Genomic DNA, 18,962 nt, shown 5'->3' with positions numbered 1-18,962 from the left:
GGACGACCGCACCATCAGAAGCTGTCAATCTGCTGTATTCTAATTGTTTTCGCTCGACGGCTCCTAAACGGTGCAACCTGTGCCTTCTTGAGAATAGTCGCAGTTTGCCGGAGAACGGACACCTGTCAGCGGGCCCTAGAGAAGGGAGCTGATGTTACTCGAATCCTTCTTCCTGTCTTTCTCTGGTAGTACAGAAGAATGTACAGCGATGGCGCTACTGCGGTTGAAACCAAGCGCTGTGTCCTGTGTAAGTGGCTGGTTGCATGGAGGAACTCGATTAACCTCCTAAGGTCACAGTTGCCGCCACGTCGTTCCACGCTACCACACATACGAAAGTAAGATATATGCGTCTGTCTATGAATGACTGATGTAAGAGCAAGCGCCCTCATGCGGATGATGGATGACTATATAACTTTCTGTGAGAAAATTCCCCCCTGTTGAAGCAAATTCAGAGGATTTACGGATACCGCGGCGTATTATTGACGCCTCTGCTGTCGTTTGACGTCCCGTGTAGATCTTTGACTTTAAAAGATCAACGTTCCCTTGAAATAAACCATACGTCATATCCAACAGCATGACTCAGATTGGAACTCTACATGGCGACCCGCCGCAGACGTCCCCACGAAACCAACTGACTGTCAACTCAGAACAGCGCGAACGTTCGAACGTGTTCGGACCAAGAAAACAGCTTACGACTTCCGAAAACAGACAACAAAAGAGAAGTCCAGTCGGGATTACAGATCAAGACTAGAAGAAGACAGGAGATGCAGTCCGTTCAGAGCAACCTGGGACACTGCACCCGTTCCCCTAGCGGAATTTCGCTCGCTAAAGAAAACGAAAACAGTTCCACGAGAGAAAGAGAGCGCCTCTCATATCAATGACCCCTACATCCAGTTCGGTTCTCTCCGACGCGGAAGAGCGACAAAGAGTGGGAGCGGTGATGGAAGAGAAAAACGAAAGGTCTTGAGTAGCCTTATAACGTTGCCACCCAATGCCAGATTACACGTTACACGTTTATGATACAAGAGATTTCGCTCTCCAAACAAACTCATCATCATCCTCTTCATCCTCATCATTGCTCTCTTCTTCTTCATCATCTTCGGCGGCTGTGTCATCCTTTCTCTCTTTTTCTGTACGGATATCTTCGTACTTGCTGTTGCCACTGGCTGCAGTGGCGTCTCCCTTTGTTTCGCTTTTCACTTGTACGCCATTTCTGCTATTCTCTGGGGCCTCTCCTTTTATCGGTGAGGGAACTGTTTTGACCTCTTCCTTCTTTGCTACCGGGTGTCTGTCTTCAGGCTTAGATGCAGCTGGACTATGCGGAGCGCCATCCTCTCCTTCCTTCTTCAATGTCTGCCTCTGTCGGAGTTCACGCAACTCCCGAACACGAGCAGTATACGCGCGAAGATCAGAAGCTTGCTCTTCGACGCCTTGGAAAAACCTTCGCACATCTCTCCGTTGTTGGACGAGATCTTCTTTCCGTCGCTGAAGATCGTCTGCGACTTCTCGCCGTTTCTCTTCAATGCGCTTGATCATCTGCCGAAGGCATGAAAAGACAACGAAGAACGCAGCCAAGTAACACCTTCACTAAGGCAAGTTAGGTACGGAATCGAAGACGCAAGCAAGCTGTCTATACCTTTCTGTATTCACATCTTTGTAATGTTCGACTGCCGTCTACACGATGTTAACCTACTGAGCCTTCACTAACATTGACCTCATGAAATCGAGGGTACATACACAGCTTGTTCAATGGCGCGCCTTGTCTCCTTCCACCGTGCCTATGTACATGTACAAACAGTCATTCTTTCCACGGGGTGGTCGCGCACGGACAACCTTCGTGCAATGAGAGACACGCTGAATTCTCATACAGTCCGTACCCCTACCTAGATAGCCCTCTTCAGACTAAATTCAGAAATAGCCATGTATCTCATTACTGCGGCTACACTCAGTGCCTCTGGGTGCTCTGATGTCTAATTGTTTATCTGGCTGAGCAAAACTTTATCCTGCTGCTACTGCTTGTATCTTTCTTACCTCTTTTAGCTTTCTGGTGCCAACAAGACCCCGTGCCTCTGCATCTCTCTCTTCGTCATCAAAGAATCCAATCGGAAGTTCATCTCCATCACCATCTTTTCCAGCCTGACGATCCTCCTCTTCATTCCTATTCACAGAGGAATTAGACTCGTCTTTTTCCGACGTCCCGGTATCTGCACCGCCTCCCTTTTTTTTCTTCTTTCCACTCATCCCAGCCTTTGTACCGACCCCTGCCGAGGCATCCTGACGGGCCGCAGCTCGGCGAAGGGCTGTGGACTCGACCCGGGCCCGAAGTTCTTCAAGTTCTTCTTCTTCATGAAGAAGTTCACTGGAGAAAAACAAGAAGCACAGAGACTCGGCTGGGTGAGAGTCAAGCTATTGAGCTGACGATAAAGAAAACGCAGAAGCAGGAGAACGGTCAGGGAGGTGCACACAGGAAAGGATGGACCAACAACAAACTGGCGTGCTTGTCTTGATGCTCCTAGCCGTCAGAACGACGTCCGAGGTGAGCGACAGTAGGGCCGACGACGAAAAACATCGTGCAATCAACGGGAGCGTTTTATCCGTTGACTGACAGAAAGAGAGCCGCGAGTGGGGGAAGCCGTAGCCTTGACGTTATATACGTTGGTTCGTTTCCTTCAAAAAACAGGTCCGAGCACCTGAAGTTATCGTCGTAACTTCGGTGCTCCATCCGTTACCTGTCCAGCTTGCCGAAGAGCCAGGCTCCGCATACTATACTCTACGAGGACACAATGTCTTGACTATTGGTGGTAAGAAGAATGATAATATAGTCGAGGCCATACAGTTACTGTCAGACGAAGAGCGCGGAAATGTACGTACGGGATGCCACCGAGGTGCGCCACCGTCAGCCGACCCACATACGCAGCAGCTGAACACGTTAGGCATGTATACGCAGTCATCAACCGCGACAGAAGAGAGTGTCTTCAGTGACGCTCTTCTCTTTCTGGTCCGATCTGATGATAACAGGGACGGTACACGCGTGGAAGGAAAACGGACAGGAATAGCCGGCAATCCCACCTTGCGTCTTTGTCCATCCATGCTGGCCCTTTCTTTGAGGGCATTCACGGATACATACATCATGTGAAAACCCAAGTGTCGTTTCCTACTATGGTCAGGCTCTTGTGTGTTATGCTGCTCTTTTACACATGTTTTCCCCAGGCGACAGCGTTAAAGGCAGACTCTCTTTGAATCCGTTAGTTATTACCTGTGAAGCACTGTAGCGTATGGTTTGTACCACCGAATTTCATCAACAGCTGTTGACGCTAGTAACGCAAGGTCAATAGAAGACGAGACTTCATCTTTTTCCACGTGCTCCCTACTGGCATCTACAGCATCCCCTATATGCTCGGGATTCTCTGCTTTCAAGACAGGTGGACCGTGTGCTCCCTCCTCATCCTTCTCCGGCTTGCTATCATTCTCGCTTAGTCGACCCAGTAGTTTTCTCCGATGTTGGCCCCCCGTGTCGTCTCTGTTACACCCGCTAGTTGGATCTCCCGCTCTTTCCTGCTTCACTCCGCTTGTGGCTGTTCGGCGGTCTTGTAGCAAAATCTCTCTAGTAGTCCCACTGTTCTCTTCGAGTGGCCCTGCAGCCAACTCTAAAGAGTCTCTCTCTTTCTTGATCGGCTGAAGGAGCGACACGCTAGGCTCTTCTATCTCAATGAAGACCTCAACTCCATCATCCTTCACGTCTTGAACCTCCCTCAGAAATGTCTCGAGCACAGAAGATGACGAAGTGTCCTTTGTCTTTTCTTCCTCACCTCGTCCCATCTGAACTTTCCCCTGGGCCTCAGGCGTATCATCGTTCTCCTCGTTCTTCACGTCTAAGTCCGCAGGAGCAACTGAAGTCGGCGCATGCTCCACCTCCTCGTCAAAAAAGTCAGCCGGGAGGCCGCTTGGGACATTGGGGTCCTCCCGGACAATGCCAGAAGCTGCTGTCCCGGCCCTTGTTTCTTTCCTCTCCACGTCCGTAGGTTCGGACGAGACGGTGGGCGACTCGTCGCAACAAGATAATGGCGCAGCGGGTCCTTCGCTCCGCGCTTTTGCAGTGACTGCAGACCGAGGGCGAGGCGTTTGGCTTTCTATTTGTGAGGAACGCCCGGCAGCGGAACCTTCGTTACCAGGCTTCAGAGAACTATTCTCGTCAGATATGTGGTCTCCATGCTGGACGCGGGGGTCACCAGGCTTCTGACGATTGCCGTGATCCTGCTCACCACGGCGATCGCTCGAAGAACGGAAAGACTTTTGAATGTTTTTGTGGGCTTGGTTGCGCTCCTCTTCTCGTCTCCTCTTTTCCCTCCGCATAAGCTCACGAACACTCAGTGCCATACTGCCGCGTCCCAGAACCCGCGGTCTTTCCAAGCACAAAAGCCACCGCGGCTGGCCACTCTCTCGGCAGAGAGTGATATGACGAGTTAGTTTCGTACAGCTAGCGTATAGCGCAGAAAAAATTTCCTCCCGAGGCCAGCCGCGGCCAAACTATCAACCTTCAAATGCCACACAGGCTTTGAGTAAACGGCATAACTGATGTCCCCCGCATCGATATGACTCTTGCCTGCACGCTAGAAACGGAAGGCAAGGCGTTGCACATGCAGCGCCGTACTGACGAAAGGCCAAACCCCGGACTACTAGCTAGGTACCCACAGCAGTCCAGAGCGTGGCATTCACGGGACGCTCTCGTTTGGTGGGAAAGCAAAATGGAGGCCGTCCCGGTCAAGCCGCCTTCTATCGACTGTCTTCAGGGAGGGCAAGATCGGGTGGAGTACACCTGTCCCGCCATGAACAGCGGAGAGTTGTTCACATGAAAAAGAAAAAGCACAAGTGCAGCCATGCCTGCACAAGGGGCGTCGTTGGGCGTATTCTTTGCAGGATTCCAGCACCGCTAGTTCAGCAGAAAGTCAGTAGCGAAACTTCGCCGTCGCTCCTTCTTCGCCATGGTTGCATGCACTCGGACAGCCGGTCGTCGCGCGTGTGCGAACCCGCGTACCTCACACGTAACAACTCGTCCTTCGTACCTCTGGAGCTCGGACCGCCATCGTTCGATCGCCAGCTCACCGCCAGCGCGTGACATAACCCCAAGCCCAGTCGCTGTCTTTGGGTCTTCCCCAGCTCTTCTAGAGTAGGGTTCTCCGTTTTTGCCTTGCGACCTCGTCGCCAGCTTGCGCGAGCAACGAGGAGCTAGAGGCTTCTTTTCATCAACCACCGGGGCTCCCGTTCTGGTCCCGGTGCACGCGAAATAGCACCGCAGCGGTCCCCGGCAGGGCCGGAAGTCCGCACACCCGAAGACGCAACGACGCCCTAGGACAGCGGCAGGTCTTACGGACGCGCGAGCTTGAGCCCCTCTGTGGTGACTGTTTCTCTCGCTTTGCAGTGACCCCCTGAAACCCGGGTGTTGCACTTCTCCGAAACGACCTCCGCGGCACCATCCGGATGGACGCAAGCTTACGTAAGTCCAATCCCGTGCCCGCAGGACTGAACCGCACCCTCTGTGACGGGTGAACCAGTCCTGGAGTGGCCGAGTTCGCCGCTCTGTAGCAGCACCTCCCAACGCAAGCGTCATAGAAATGCAGCTGCGCTGCGCTGCCCACCGGTCCACGCCCGGCACAGCAGATGAGAAAACAAGGCAGAACACCCGCACCCTCGAACATCTGCGAGCGCTGTGACGCTCTCAATTGTCGCCATGCAGCGCAGCACGACATGCGCTGTGACCGCACCGAGGCGCGACCCGAGCTGCCTACTGTACATTCATTCGTTTGTGGAACAACGGACTGAGTCTAGGTGCGGAACAAGGAGCCAAGCATCGCAAATGTCCGAGATTGTATGCCCTGAGTAACTCTTCCACTTCTCTGACCTGTTACTCCCGCCCCCGCCTTGCAACGTTATTTGATGAAGTGTGCCCCTAGCATGTTTGATCAGAACGAACTGGAGTGATGATCTACAGGCCCGTGCAGGCGGATGATGTTCGATTAACTACACTTCGTAGCAGCTCATGAACGTGAACAAAAAAGTCTCACCGCCGCTAACGCGGAATGTCAGTACTTTGTACTGGACGCAGTGCCCAAGGCGTCTAGTAGTGCCCTGGCCGGCAGGCGGAGTGATCGGGGCTCCTCGGTCATCAGTTACCGGGGTGTGGCCGACGAGGAAGGAGACAGAGGAATCTAGAGAGGAGTCTGAATCGTCATTTGGTCAACTTCTTGCTTACAGGGGTTAAGTCTAGTAGTTTCTGGACTGCGTCGTCACATGTGTGGAACTCCCGCCGAGGAGGAGAACAGGACACTCCCCTGGTAGCCGGCGATTGTCGGGACAATGCGGAGCTCCGACCCCGAGTGTAGTTTCTTTTTTTGCAGTTGTGGTAGCTTAGTGCGTTCATTCAGAACCAGAGCGTAGCCAGCTCGGAAGTTCGTGACACGGAGCTGCAACGCGGTGTCCCAAGTGTCGGCGTGTCTAGAGACAGGGAAGCCAGCTAACATGGTTTCCAGGCAGAAGCGCAACAAACTGCGGGATGACAGGCGTTTCTTAGGAGTGGAGGCGCACGGATCTCCACAGCAGGGCAGGCCGGCATGCACGGGCCAGGTAGGGTCTCTTGGCATACGTGGTAGATCGATGCTAAAGCTTTGCTGCCTCTCGCACTCGGAGGCCAGCTACGAAAGAGACCGAGACTTCCCTGCTTTTCATACCCCGGCCGATATCTTAGTACAATCCGGACCCGCACGTCATTTCCTCATCACGTGGCCTTCACGCTTGTCAGGAGCAGACCGCCAAAGGGAAAGAAGAAGCTCATCCGCTACACGGGATGCAGCGCTGGCTGGCCGCAGTAGTTTCTGAATCTGCTTGCATGCCCCACCCGGAAAAGAAAACATTAACGGGGAAATTCCAAATAAGCTGGACAAAACTGGACTCGCTTCCGAGCCTCAGTTCCAGAATACAAGCCACTGCCGGTCACGCGGCTCGCGACGGTCCCCTGGCCCAGCAGTGGTGCCACGTCGTGCCAGGCAGCCCGTGCCACAATCAGGCACGCCTGCATCTCATTCCAGCCAACTGACCAACCTACTGGGACTCGAAAAGAGATCCACGACAAAGAGAAGATGACTAAAAGTCACCGAGCATCCCCGTCTTGAGCACCAGGGTGACTCCCGCCGCTTACTTTACTCACTAGCTCCGTGGCTGGGGTTGACCGCTGATGGCCGAAGCACTAGTTGCACGCGCGAGCCAGGCAACCGACTGCAAAAAAACGCCTAGCAGCAGCACACGGAGCGTAGAGGTTGAAAACCACTTGCGCCCTGTTCTGTCTGTGTAAGCTGTCGTGTCATATACTTGAAACTGAAATTCTTGTTCGAGTTGGTTTCTTTTCTGACGGGCGAAGGCTTCCCTTCCCTGTGGCCCGACTGCGGCAGCTCTAGCCTCGCGAAGAAACCAGACTTCAGTCTGACGCCTGATAGCTGGTTAGCGCTGCTAAGGCCCTTTCCAGCTCTCTTTGGTGTCCTGGAAAGAAAGAAACTGGCAGCTGCAACAAGCGACGTCCGGCAACAACGCCCGGCAAACGACTGGAGGGCGGAGTACCACAAGGAAAGCAGCACGGAACTTTCACGATATAAACAGTCCAATGTGCTCAGACACCGAGAAATCGAGCCCACCTGGTCGACGGCAGCCAGAAAGATGCCCCGCCTTGAATGCCATCCTGGATGTTGTGAGCACGCGTTCTCCTACCTCAAAAGCCTTGGAGGCCGGCTGCGAGTCAACAGATCACACAGCTGGCACGTCCCCAGAACCAGGCCGGGATCAAGAAAAAACAAACCGGGAGTCGAAATGCCTGCCTACGGAAGGGCAGAAAGCACAGAATTCGTATAACCACCAAGACCGCGACACGCAAGTGACGCAGTTGCTGAGGCTAGCGTCCAGCCTTCTACGCTATCACGAAGCTCGTCGGTGCCGACAGCTACCTTTCACTACTAATAACGAGTGGGGGAAGCCACACTGCATTAAGTGTCTGGAGGCGAGGGAGCGCGTACAACTCATGAGGCAGGATGCTCTCACAGCCGCCGGATCCCGCGAGCGCTCTTCACACAGTCCGCCGCGTCTTACACCTTCCGATGACGCTAAGACAGTTCTGTTTGCGCAACAGATCACAGTCAGTTCGGAAATTCCCGGACAGCTTTTAGGCATCTGCACACGAGCTACAGCATCTGCTCCTGCGGTGTTGCCATCGCAGCCGCCAGAGAGCAACGACGTACCACAAGAGAAATCGCAGGAAGGATACCATCCACCGCACCCACCAGCCGCAGACACTTCCGTCGCCACCTCAATGAACTACCGGTGGAGTGATGGCTACAGCTATTGCACCGAGACCGGCAAACGAAGCGTAGTCTCGAGTAAGTTGTCAAAAAAAGATCCTGCGTCCCACCTCGCTGGCGCGCAAATGCGACAGCATCCCTGGTGGCCGTCGCCGGCGAACAACGAAGAGGATACGTCGAAGACATTAGCGGTCCTGTCCCGCGGAAGCTCTCCTGCAAAAGGTTCTGAGGACGGAGCAGATCGGTGGAAACAGCAGGGTGCAGTAAAGGTAGATGACGCGACGGGAAAACGGATGCGACGACCTCTCCAAGAATCACCAGCCACACAACAGCTCCGGCATTGGCTCCGGCAACAAGACGGTGACGCCAGTCCCCGACAAACAGTCAACCCCTCTGAGGCATCGCAGAGTATGATGCACCAAGTCTGCGGAGACGACATTCGAGCACTCGTGGACCATACGGACGCTGACCCGCTTGCGTCACTCTCTGGTGACCGTGCACCCGAGGGGATTGAAGCCTTCGAAAATCCGGAGGTACGGGCAGTGCGCAAGCAACCGCCTATTCAGGAGTCACAGCAACAAGGAAGGCCGACGCGCCACCAACGAGACGCTCATGCGTGCGGCCCACTTCTGCAGCAGGACTCATTCGGGCCGGGTAGTGAAGAAGCCAGTGTGATACCTGAGACTGGCGGGTTCACACAGGAGGAGAAAGGAACGTGCAGCTACGAACCGGTGCAATGTCAGGCAGAGCAACTGGTTAGTAACGGTGCAGATGCTAGCGCGACCGACGTGCAGCGTGCGGATACGCGGTCGAGAGCTCCGATCACGCATTTGGCTCTGGGGGAAGACCACGGGGATCGGACAGGAAAGGCAGCTTTACGAAAGAAGCGCTTGGACACCGGCAGGCCAGCAGGGGCCCAGCTAGAAGTGGGCGACGGACGGCGCTCTCGAGCAGATCAGCGTGCGCAAGCCGAGTGTCTGCTGCAGCCGGGAGAGCAGCGGGGTCCAACGCGCGTCCAGACGGCTGTCCCTCAGGTTTCGGAGACGCTCCGAGAACGCGGTCAGTCTAAGGCAGCTGTAAGCGGTCCTTCCTGGTCAGCAGTGCCACCTGATCAGACCGAGCTTTTTCCAAACCATGCATTCACGCCCTGGGAAAATGAGCGGAAGATTCTTGAATGCCGCGTGGGCGGAGGCCCCGCCCCAGACGTGGCCCCTGCCCGGCAGGGAAATCATGCGTCGAGGCCGATCGCCAAAAGCACTACTCCCCCTGAACCTGAATCCATGAGCCGTTTGCCTTGCGCCTCCTCACAAGCGTGGCAACGTCACGGCGAGACGGTGCTATCTTCTGCCAGGTGTCCTCCTGCACTCCCTGTACTCCGTGCTGCCGCTCAGCGCCTCCGTCACGCTTTTCGGGAAATTGCGCAGATACCTCGACAGTTTGGGGTCTGCGGCGGCGATCCCGGTTGCAGAGCTACTCTTAGAGGCCGCTTTCTCAGCACCGTTCAACCGGCACTTCAAAAGAGGGCACCGCGGTCGGTTGAAAAGTCAGCTTCTGCAGAGCGTTCTGTAGACATGTCTCTTCGGTCTCGCCTCCCTATCTTGCGACAGCACGCTTTTTCGCCGGCACCGCGGGATACCTCCTTTTATGGCCAATACCCTTCAGGCGTCTGGAAGAGGCCACCAGGGAATGTCGCCCGAAGTTGCGGGAAGAAGGCGACACTCCCGGGCGGGCCTTCAAATGCGCCTGCGTCGGGAGGTCGCAGCCCCCGAGCCTCTCTGTGCTTTCCCGGGGATAGAACCCTAAGCGGGAATATCCAGGCAGGAGGTGGAGATAAGCTCGTTGAGGGTACTCGACCCGCAGACCATTACTCTTTGTCTCAGGAAAGAAATAAATTAGCTTTCCAGGCCGCAGCAGCTCTGCAAGAGACCCGGGGACAGCACCATGAGCCCGAGTTGCTTCGTCGTCTGAAACTCCAGGAATGGCTTGGCCAGAATTTCCCCTCCCTTCATCAGGCAGCCCGCCCCTCCCGACAAGGTCAGACATCTCCGGGACAAAACTTCCCTTGCCGCGCTCCCACGCAGGTGACCTCGGAGATCGATGCCTCCCGTGTTGATCGGCTGCAGGCCTGTCCGGAGCGCACTGCAGACTGCAGCAGAAACGAAACCAGACGAGAGTCCGAGGATGTAGCTTTCCAGCTAGCGGACTTGGGTAGCTTTTTTGTGCAAAACCGAGACAGGTATGCCAGAGCGTCTCGTGGCGAAGCAAATGCTGTTCAGTATCAGGGCCTTTCGACTCCGCGACCACACAGTACTTCACTTGGTTTCCGAAGTTCCTTTTCCCCTGTCCCGCGACATGACAGAGTATCTGGCGCTCACGAGCGTTCGCTAGTGGCACCTGCCGTAACTGTGTGTGGCCCTGATGAAACTTCAAGAGCCGCCTCCGACCGAGCTCACGGGTATTTGTCTCCTTCAAGCCGGCGAGCGGATCCCTCGGGCATCAAAGGAGGAACAGGAAATCCCTGGGTGTGTGTAGGACCGGGCTTTCTAGACACCGCTGCACATGCTGTGCTACACTGTGACCGGGACTTAGAGCAGGCCAGNNCCTGTGGGAGAGACGGGTGGCTGTTGCACTGGGACCGGTCACACCCACGGGCATCCGGGAAGTCTGCGTGGCTTCCGCGAAAACCTGGCCGAGCCAGCAACGATGCTAAAGGTAGGGTGGGCTGCCAGGACCTGACGGATGAAGAGATGTGGAACCGGCGGACTCAGGACGGCGACAGCAACCGGAGCCCCCGGAGAGTCGAAGCCGACTCTGCCGTGCCCCGCGGAGGTGGGCGCGACTGCCAACACCTGGCGCACATTGAAGCTCCACACGCCGTACTCGACTCCCTGACCCAAGCTGCTGCGGCCGGAGCAGCTGCGGCAGTGGCAGCATCGGGACGCGTTTTCCTGCAGGGAGCCGCGGACGTGGCGACTGACTTGCAAAGTCGGACCGCTGCTCCTGTGTATCTGAGGCTGAGTTCCTTACCCGAGAGCTTACACCTTCCCCGGCAGTCGGTCATAGAATCTCGTTCTAGGAAACAAACAAGTATAGAGCAGAAAAGGCGAGGCGCGTCGGCGAGTTTGGCATCCCGCAGGCTTCTTTCGCGCACTCCGTGTTGGCGCCCAGCCGGAACGAGCCTCCGCTGCCGTCAAAGTTTACCTCTCTCGCTCCGCCCATCTACTCTCGCTTTGAGGTCGGTGAACACTCCCCGCTCTTCTTGTCTCCCACGCTGCGCCCCGGCAACCTCGAGCGGGTCGGCTTTTCAGTCGGGACTCCGCTCTCAATGGGCCAGCCCGCCTGGGTACGCTTGTCGCCCAGTTAGAGGAGCCCCGACCTCTTCAAATGCAAGGCTTTCTACCAGCCGGCGTGGATACCAAAGAAGTAGCGACCTAACGGGGCAGAACAAATGTCTTTTGAGTTTTGAAGACGCCGGGGGAGGAGAAACCAGATCGTGCGTACCATGGGCCGGCTGGCCGGCAGACTTTCGCGGCGATGTAGGGACCTGCGTACGGCTGCGACATCCGGGCGGCAAAACAGATGAGCCCCAAGCAGTTTTTTTTTTAAAGAAAGCGTGGCTTGTCCCAGCTCGGCTTCGAACTGGCAGGAGGTCTCGCGAAAAGACCGAGACTCCTAGTAGCCGGAGCGACAGCAGCGACAGTGGCGGAGACAGAGGGAGGCGCAGCAGAAAGCGATCAGCCGACAAGGCTCGGCGCCCCTGTCGCCGAGAGAGATACGAGCCCCCGGAAAGACATGCGAGGAGGTCAAGTGAAGTTGGGAGACCGACGAGGAGCCGCAGACGGAGAAGGAAAAAGGGGAAGAAGGACCGGAGGCGGCACGACGACCAGTCTACAGCTTCGTCAGATGACGCTAGTGTCTCTGAACGAAGCTTGAGATTGTCGCGCTCCGTCCGTACTGACGGTGAATACTACGTTAGGCTTGTTTGAAGGTCCGCCATTGCGTTGCTTGTCAGTAGGTAAACTGCTCATTTTGGGGGGGGCGACTCCGTTTTTGTTACGATCGTTTCGAGCGGGCGCTTCAACGCACGCTGTCGCTTCTAAGTGTCTCCCTCACCGCCTAATTCTTTGTCGTAGTACCGTCCCTGGGTGTAGAACCGCCCCGGTGTGCGCATGTACGTTTAACTGGCTAGGCTTCACCGGTGCCGTGGCTTGTTTTCTCGGGCTTTTCCGTCTGCTGTAGCGACCGTCTAGGCGAGCCAGCTAAGGCCTCGGGATGAGTCCAGCACACTCCGGCATAACCGCCTGCACCGCACTACGCCGACTGCAGGCAGTATGACCAGACTTCATGCGGGCAAGTATCGTTCAAGCGAGCAAGTTTTGCTGAACATAGTTTCCCGATCACTATCCGGCAATGCGACATTATGAAGGTTTGTCACTTGCGGCCTAGAGCCTTGTGGTACTGTTTTGCCGTTTTTCTCCAGCAAAAGAGGCGCGAAACAGTCTGCGTCAGCAGCTGAAAGTACACTGATATCCGAACCAGTCGACTCATCCTCGGGCAGCGAAGTGCAGACGCGAGGTTACTCCTGACACCAAACCTTTCAGCCGTTCAGTGTGCTCAATGTGACTGAAGCCGGCACGTGTTGGGTAGAAGCCGATACACTCATTTGTAGAGAGCCTTGTTCGCCTATTTCAATATCTGTCGGAAGACATTGCGGAGGTTGCCCCAAAGGACCAAGAAGGTTCCCCTCGCAGCTACACAGCAAGTGCACGACGGTTTCCATGAAAGAGTCATAAAAGAAAACTTTCTCAAGACTGCCGTGCAGCAACCCATAACGGTAGCTCTAAAGCTGTTGTCCAAGTCACCGCCTAGACATATTGAAACTCCCGCCACCCCCCCAAAAGCTTCTTCATGAGCACACCCAACCAAGGTTGTTTTGCAAGGGGAGTGACTTGAAACTATCAGCCACGAACTCTCCTCGCCATTGTTCGCGTCTGGCTCTGCCCCGCTGTCACTTGGGACATTGAAGAATACCTAGAAAAGGACTGTGAAGAACATGGTAAGGAACGTATAAGAGATATAGCACTGAAGAAAGAAGTAAAGGACCTCAAATGCCAGGACAAAGGAGAAAAGGAAAGAGAAAAGACCAGAACTCATTGTCGCCAACACGAGTTTCATTACTTCGCCGAAAACCGAGAACGCCAATAGCGGGCGCACAGCCTGCAGACAGAATAAACAAACGCCGGAGTTGTACTGCAGCGCAGAAAAAGGAACGCAGCGTCCCGCATCCGGCATGCAATCTCATATAGAGACCCACACCCGCACAGGAACACATGTGCGTTGGCTGATACAAAAACCCATGTTTGTGAAGATACACATCACTGTAGATACATATGTGGATCGGCCTACTGCCATTTCATACTTGATTTCCACACGAGACGTTACACCGTTGACAAGCAACAAAGCAACTCCTTCACATAAAAGATTCCCCATCCTTCCGAAGAGACCTCTCATTACAAGGCCTTCATAGCAGGCAACACCTACACTTTTGGACAGCGCAAAACTCAGACAGTATGTCTCTCTGAAAGCTGCGTCCAAAGTCTCCCGCTCGATACTGCTATCACCTATCCATAGTTGCGATACTCCTAGGGTGTGACAACAACATCCCGTGTGACTCACTGAGAGAACTCTTGGACAGAAACATCCGAATGAACCCTCAGCCCCCTTCCACAAAGTAACTCAAGCACAACGCGCTTCCTGTTCCCGTCCTCACGAAGGAGGACGACACACTGATATGAAAAGAACAAGAATGGAATGACATGCATACATGGAATCGTCTTCTTTCTCTTCCTGTGTAGAATCCTCACTCCGTACCAGACTGTATCTGTCTGAGATCTGCATGGACGAACTTGCGCAAACGTCTCTCTCACCTGGAAAGTCGTTCTCGCCATGTACATGAAGTAGAACCGGAAGTTCAGAATGAAGTTCACACCAAAAGAAATCATTTTTGTTGGACGGAGAAAACCAACTCCCATAGCTCCCAGGGCCTTATCCATCAACGAAAGCTCTGACCGCGAAGTCCTTTGCCCTGAGGTAGGTTGTACACCCGAGGTGGCATGTGCACTGGCTGAACGTCCCATTGCAGCAGTCGTAGCAACTGCGCTTGAAGCTCTTCCACTTGCAGCCGCAGCAGAAAAAGGACGCGAAGATCCTACGCTCCCCTGTGCAAACCTAGACGAGGAGGTTAACGATAGAAGGCATGCTGATGCTTCCTGCGAGGAAAGGAAGTGGCAGAGACAAAAGTCAGACACAAAGAGGTTGAAGATCAGAAACAAGAGCACTTCACTCTTCTCGGGTTTTCTATGAGAGATCTAATCAGATATAAGATACACAAAAGCTAGGCACAAGAAATGAAATGACCCCACAGAGGCCAACTTGACCAGATCGATAGCCTTCGACACAAGAGGCGTTCCCAACGCAGAAGCATTGAAGGGTTATAGGCGCCCAGTGAGAAAGCCTGAAGGTCATCAAGACAGAGATATTTCCCTCAGTTCAACGGAGATATGCACGTCATCAACGGAAAGCAGAGGAATAACGGAGAACCTCAACTTTCCGACAGGTGCCAGAAAAATCTTGGGAAAATATGCCTCAATGGCATGAACGGAAGAATGACTGCTCCCCTGATGATGTTATACTGAGATAGATGTATACAGGAAACTGCTGTATGGAGGGGTAGGCAATAGAACAAGAAGACCGACTATAGGAGAGCAACAAGTACGTTTGAACTGGAGTATACCATCCACTTAGGGCAAACAGAGGAGAGCGAACAAAAGTGCTGAACGAGCAGATAGGCTGATTTTGATCCAAGAAGACATTTTATCCATGGCAATGTTCACACCTTGGCCAGTCACCGGCCACTCGTTTTTAAGTCTTTAGCCTAGACGGCGCCTACAGAGAACACCAAGTGCATTGCACTCGGGACAGGAGAGCCTGTCTTCATCCTTCCGTATACGGGGTTGTGTGCGCTGATTCTCGACAATTATCTAGGTTTAATCTCTGTATCTTTGATCTGAGCATCAGCAGGGCGATGTCTACAACAGAGTGCGTCCGCAGCTTTGTATAAGCATCTATGAAAAAACCTGGACCGTATGTGCACCTCTGGATAACTTCGCCATCATTAAGTGTATCTACGCAGATTCACTGATATGTAAACCAATTCAATTCGGCACTATCTGCCGAGACAAGAGGTTCCACAAGAACACACGCGAGCTTTCATAATCCGCGTGACTCTAACAAACAAAACCACGTCTCCTTCCCCTTTTCTTTCTTTCTTTGAAAGCTTTCCCGGTGGACTACACTTCTCTTTCTGAACGCAGGAAAGTCCGGACGATTGGAGGAAGATGTGGATGAACGATAACAGTTTGAAACAGAGGCAGACCAAAGTATACTGCGCGCTTGCTCACCTGTTTTGAAAAGGATCGGGACCCTGAAAGAAGGAAAGATGAAGAAGGTTGTACGAGGTGGGAGAAGTGCCTAAAAGACAGAGAAAGGAGATCTCTGATCAAACAAAGAGTTCCACCCCCAAGCTATAACAGGGCAGAATCGTTGCACCGGTGTCTAGATGTCTATAGAAGTCCAAAACCGCATTGTGTCTGCAGACATTGGTTCAAAAGCTATCATCAGAGAGAGGGTGATTTTACAGTTGGTTTCTCTCAAGGTCTTTGTGATGAACTGCCTTTCTTTGCTACAGACACGTCTCTAACTCGCACACTGCTGTATATACATTCGACGACTTGGAAGAGAATACACGAATACCAGAGAGAGTGCACAGCAGAGGAGAGCATAGAGGACAAGAAATGATGAAAGGCAACGTTCACAAATACAACTCATACCGACCCGCGAATATACAGCCGCCCCTTTCGGCCGGGCGTAACTTCACCAGACAGTACGGACGCTCTGCCGAAACGGCATCGCCGCAATGCAAACCTCCACTGGTCGAGTTCTCTCCCCTGAAGACGAAAATTTCTACACTAACCCTGAGATCAAAACCACGCAACGCAAATCTCGCAGCATCGTTCCTAAGAGAAACAGTCCCTTTGTGAAGACCCAAGCCACCCCTTCGCCCCGTGCAATACTCTGCATGTGTATTGCCGTACCCGTGGAGATGCGTGGGTATAATAGGCGTGAATACATACATGTCCTACCGGTAGAGCAGGTGAAACGATAAGTTCACCTTCCGGCAGTACTGTGTTCAAAACAAGGGCTCTTCATTAGACCTACCGGCTGTTTGGACTCATTCCGAGCTTCCTCATTCCTTCAGTCACCGGAGAAGCGAAAGATTTAGATGTAGCCTGGTGGAAGGTCGAGAAAGGAAAGAAAGACGACGACGTTGAAAGACCAGACCCAGAGAAGAACCGAAGAGAACCGCGCACCGCCTTCGCGGCTGCGGGCTGGAGCGGAAAAGAGAGCGGGCATAACATGGTGAAAAGCAGTCACCCTGGAGAAGACAAATCTCCTTTTCTCGAGAAGAAGACTTCTGCTAGTGTTGCAAGAAGGTAACGAAGTTGGTCGCATGCAAGAAATCAAAAGGCAGGAGGGTGCCGACTGATCAAAACAGAAGGTAAGGTGTGGTGCTCAACGCTAAAGAAGACGAGGCTGATCGGCTTGAGAAACAAGAAGGGTAGGAAAGAAACAGTCGCGGAATCTTATGGCATCCAACCTTCTCTACATCGAGTTCTCCACAAGAAGCGAGGAGACAGACGCATCGCCACCGACGGTGCAGTGAAAAAAAAATATCGAAGAATATACAACAGGCGCCGACCCACTTCTGTAGGGCGCTTGAAAGTTCGCAAGTTCTTTTCAAGGAGAGAAACCCCAAAGAAGATAGAAACTCACCTTTCAAAGGAAGGCCGAGCCTTGTCGACTCTTGGTATTTGCATGCAAAGAGAAAATCTCGACCAGTAGCCCTGTCGATGCGGACACTCCGACGCCCTTGTTGAATGTATAAGGTGAAGTTCTCGGTCAAATATTTTATCCATTCTACGAGCACTCTTCTCTGAAGAAAATTCCAAGGAATAAGTCAGACTGGTGGAATGGATAGCTTTCTAGGCACTGGACTTCACCATGTCGGGTGTTCGCGCAGGAGGAAGGCGGGGCGGTAACTGAAGTTGTTCAGTTGTGCGTTTCCACGCACAAGTGGAGCAAAGAGACTCCATGACAGTCAAGACAGAAAACATTGCTTCGAAGAAGCATCTGACTAGCCGGGTGCGGTCCTCTTCGCAGATTTACTGTACACACCTCATAATGGGTATGTAGGAAGAAGCTGGCGCTGTCGCTCACCGAATCCCGAAACTTGCAGTCCAACATCCTTCGACTGATGTCTCCCTGCCCACGTCTCCTTTCACCCTATCCTCCTGAAGAACAAGAGATACACATAAGGGAATGAGGACACGCTTCCCGCCTCAGTCTAAAAAGCGTTTCAATGCCTAAGCTTGGGCTCCTTAGTGGACTCTCTAGCTGGTACATCAAACACGGAGATATCCGAGACAGGAGGATTTGTGGAAGCGAAACACGGAGACGACACAGTAGCTTGAGGTTATCACTGCCTGTCACGCTATACACTAGAACACACGCTGAGTATTGCGGGACGACCATTGGCCAAACAAGCTTCGCAACCCTTGGTCGCCTCCTCACCGGAGGAGCCACGCGGCTTCTTCAGGAAACAGATCGAAACCTGTTACTAGGCGAAGACCACGGGGTCACTGAAGCGCCGTGAGCGGTTATTACTGGCTGGCTGTCACAATGTACGCTCGGACGAGAGGGCGATATTTTGCCACGACTACCGACCAAACAGGCACCGCATCCCTTGGCCTCCTGCCCACCGAGAAACATAGTCATCTGCACTGCGTCTAATTGCATGAACCGGCTGGAGATGTTCCCAGGCGATAATGAGTTGACGGGACAAGTGGTTCCGCACAGCGTGTCTGGTACCTCCACGCTTGGCCGACCGTCCTCCTGGCCAAGTGTGTAGCGGTGTCGTCCTAACTCCAGCTGCTTTCCTGGTGCAATGTCTGCAGCTACTGTGAAATCACATACGGAGCGAGAGACACGCGGAAAAGCTGAACTTCTGAGTGTCGCGAACCCGGGTGTCCGTGATAGAAAGCAAAATTTGGCAGTGCAGAGAAGGGTCGCTCATTCTGTTGCCAGTAGTGCCTAACAAACCAGGACATAGCACTTGGTTCTTTGTTCGCAGTCCAGTTTCGCTGCTCGTCTGGTTGGAAACGGTATCCAGCAGACAGACAATCGCGGCGTCATTCCTAGATGTGGTCTCAACGGTTTTCACAGTGCATCCACGAGGACTACGAAGCTCATCAGTGGAGAGGAAACTGTTTTCTGAAAGTGCAGGTCGACTCTATCAACCTCGCTCTTTCTAAGACCATCAGCTCTTGTCTGTGTATCTGTCTACCTATCTACCGTTGCTCTCAAGCTTGCCTATGGCCAGCTCCAGTGACTGAGCCTCCCGACATGAAGATCAGGCTTTTCTTTATAGATCAGTCCTTTCAAATGCTTGACTAGGAAAGAAAACCAAATAAAGCAAAACAAAGAAAACGAAAGGATATCTCGTCG

The 18,962-nt window shown here is 53.4% G+C and overlaps 3 protein-coding genes across 3 annotated transcripts; 1 reads left to right on the top strand and 2 right to left on the bottom strand.

The window, feature by feature from the left end:
* Positions 1 to 459: 459 nt before the first annotated feature.
* Positions 460 to 5,153, bottom strand: CSUI_002041 (uncharacterized protein). Its single transcript, XM_068062243.1, has 3 exons — positions 3,257 to 5,153; positions 2,032 to 2,359; positions 460 to 1,536 (listed from the first exon to the last, which is right to left on the bottom strand). The coding sequence occupies exons 1-3, from the start codon at positions 4,375 to 4,377 to the stop codon at positions 1,015 to 1,017; spliced, it is 1,971 nt and encodes a 656-aa protein (XP_067925786.1). The 5' UTR covers positions 4,378 to 5,153; the 3' UTR covers positions 460 to 1,014.
* Positions 5,154 to 7,651: 2,498 nt separating this feature from the next.
* On the top strand, positions 7,652 to 12,272 carry CSUI_002040 (uncharacterized protein; the record flags this gene model as incomplete). The annotated part of the gene is made up of 2 exons (XM_068062242.1): positions 7,652 to 11,051; positions 11,986 to 12,272. The coding sequence occupies 2 exons, from the start codon at positions 7,652 to 7,654 to the stop codon at positions 12,270 to 12,272; spliced, it is 3,687 nt and encodes a 1,228-aa protein (XP_067925785.1).
* Positions 12,273 to 13,140: 868 nt separating this feature from the next.
* On the bottom strand, positions 13,141 to 17,227 carry CSUI_002039 (uncharacterized protein). Its single transcript, XM_068062241.1, has 4 exons — positions 16,617 to 17,227; positions 15,800 to 15,869; positions 14,267 to 14,608; positions 13,141 to 13,556 (listed from the first exon to the last, which is right to left on the bottom strand). Exons 1-4 carry the CDS (start codon positions 16,814 to 16,816, stop codon positions 13,371 to 13,373), a joined length of 798 nt encoding a protein of 265 aa, XP_067925784.1. The 5' UTR covers positions 16,817 to 17,227; the 3' UTR covers positions 13,141 to 13,370.
* Positions 17,228 to 18,962: the final 1,735 nt, after the last annotated feature.

This window comes from Cystoisospora suis (assembly GCF_002600585.1).
Source record: "Cystoisospora suis strain Wien I chromosome Unknown contig_848, whole genome shotgun sequence".
In the NCBI taxonomy this organism is placed as follows: domain Eukaryota; phylum Apicomplexa; class Conoidasida; order Eucoccidiorida; family Sarcocystidae; genus Cystoisospora; species Cystoisospora suis.
Note: the sequence above shows the minus strand (reverse complement) of the source record. Positions and strands in the feature narration are given on the sequence as shown.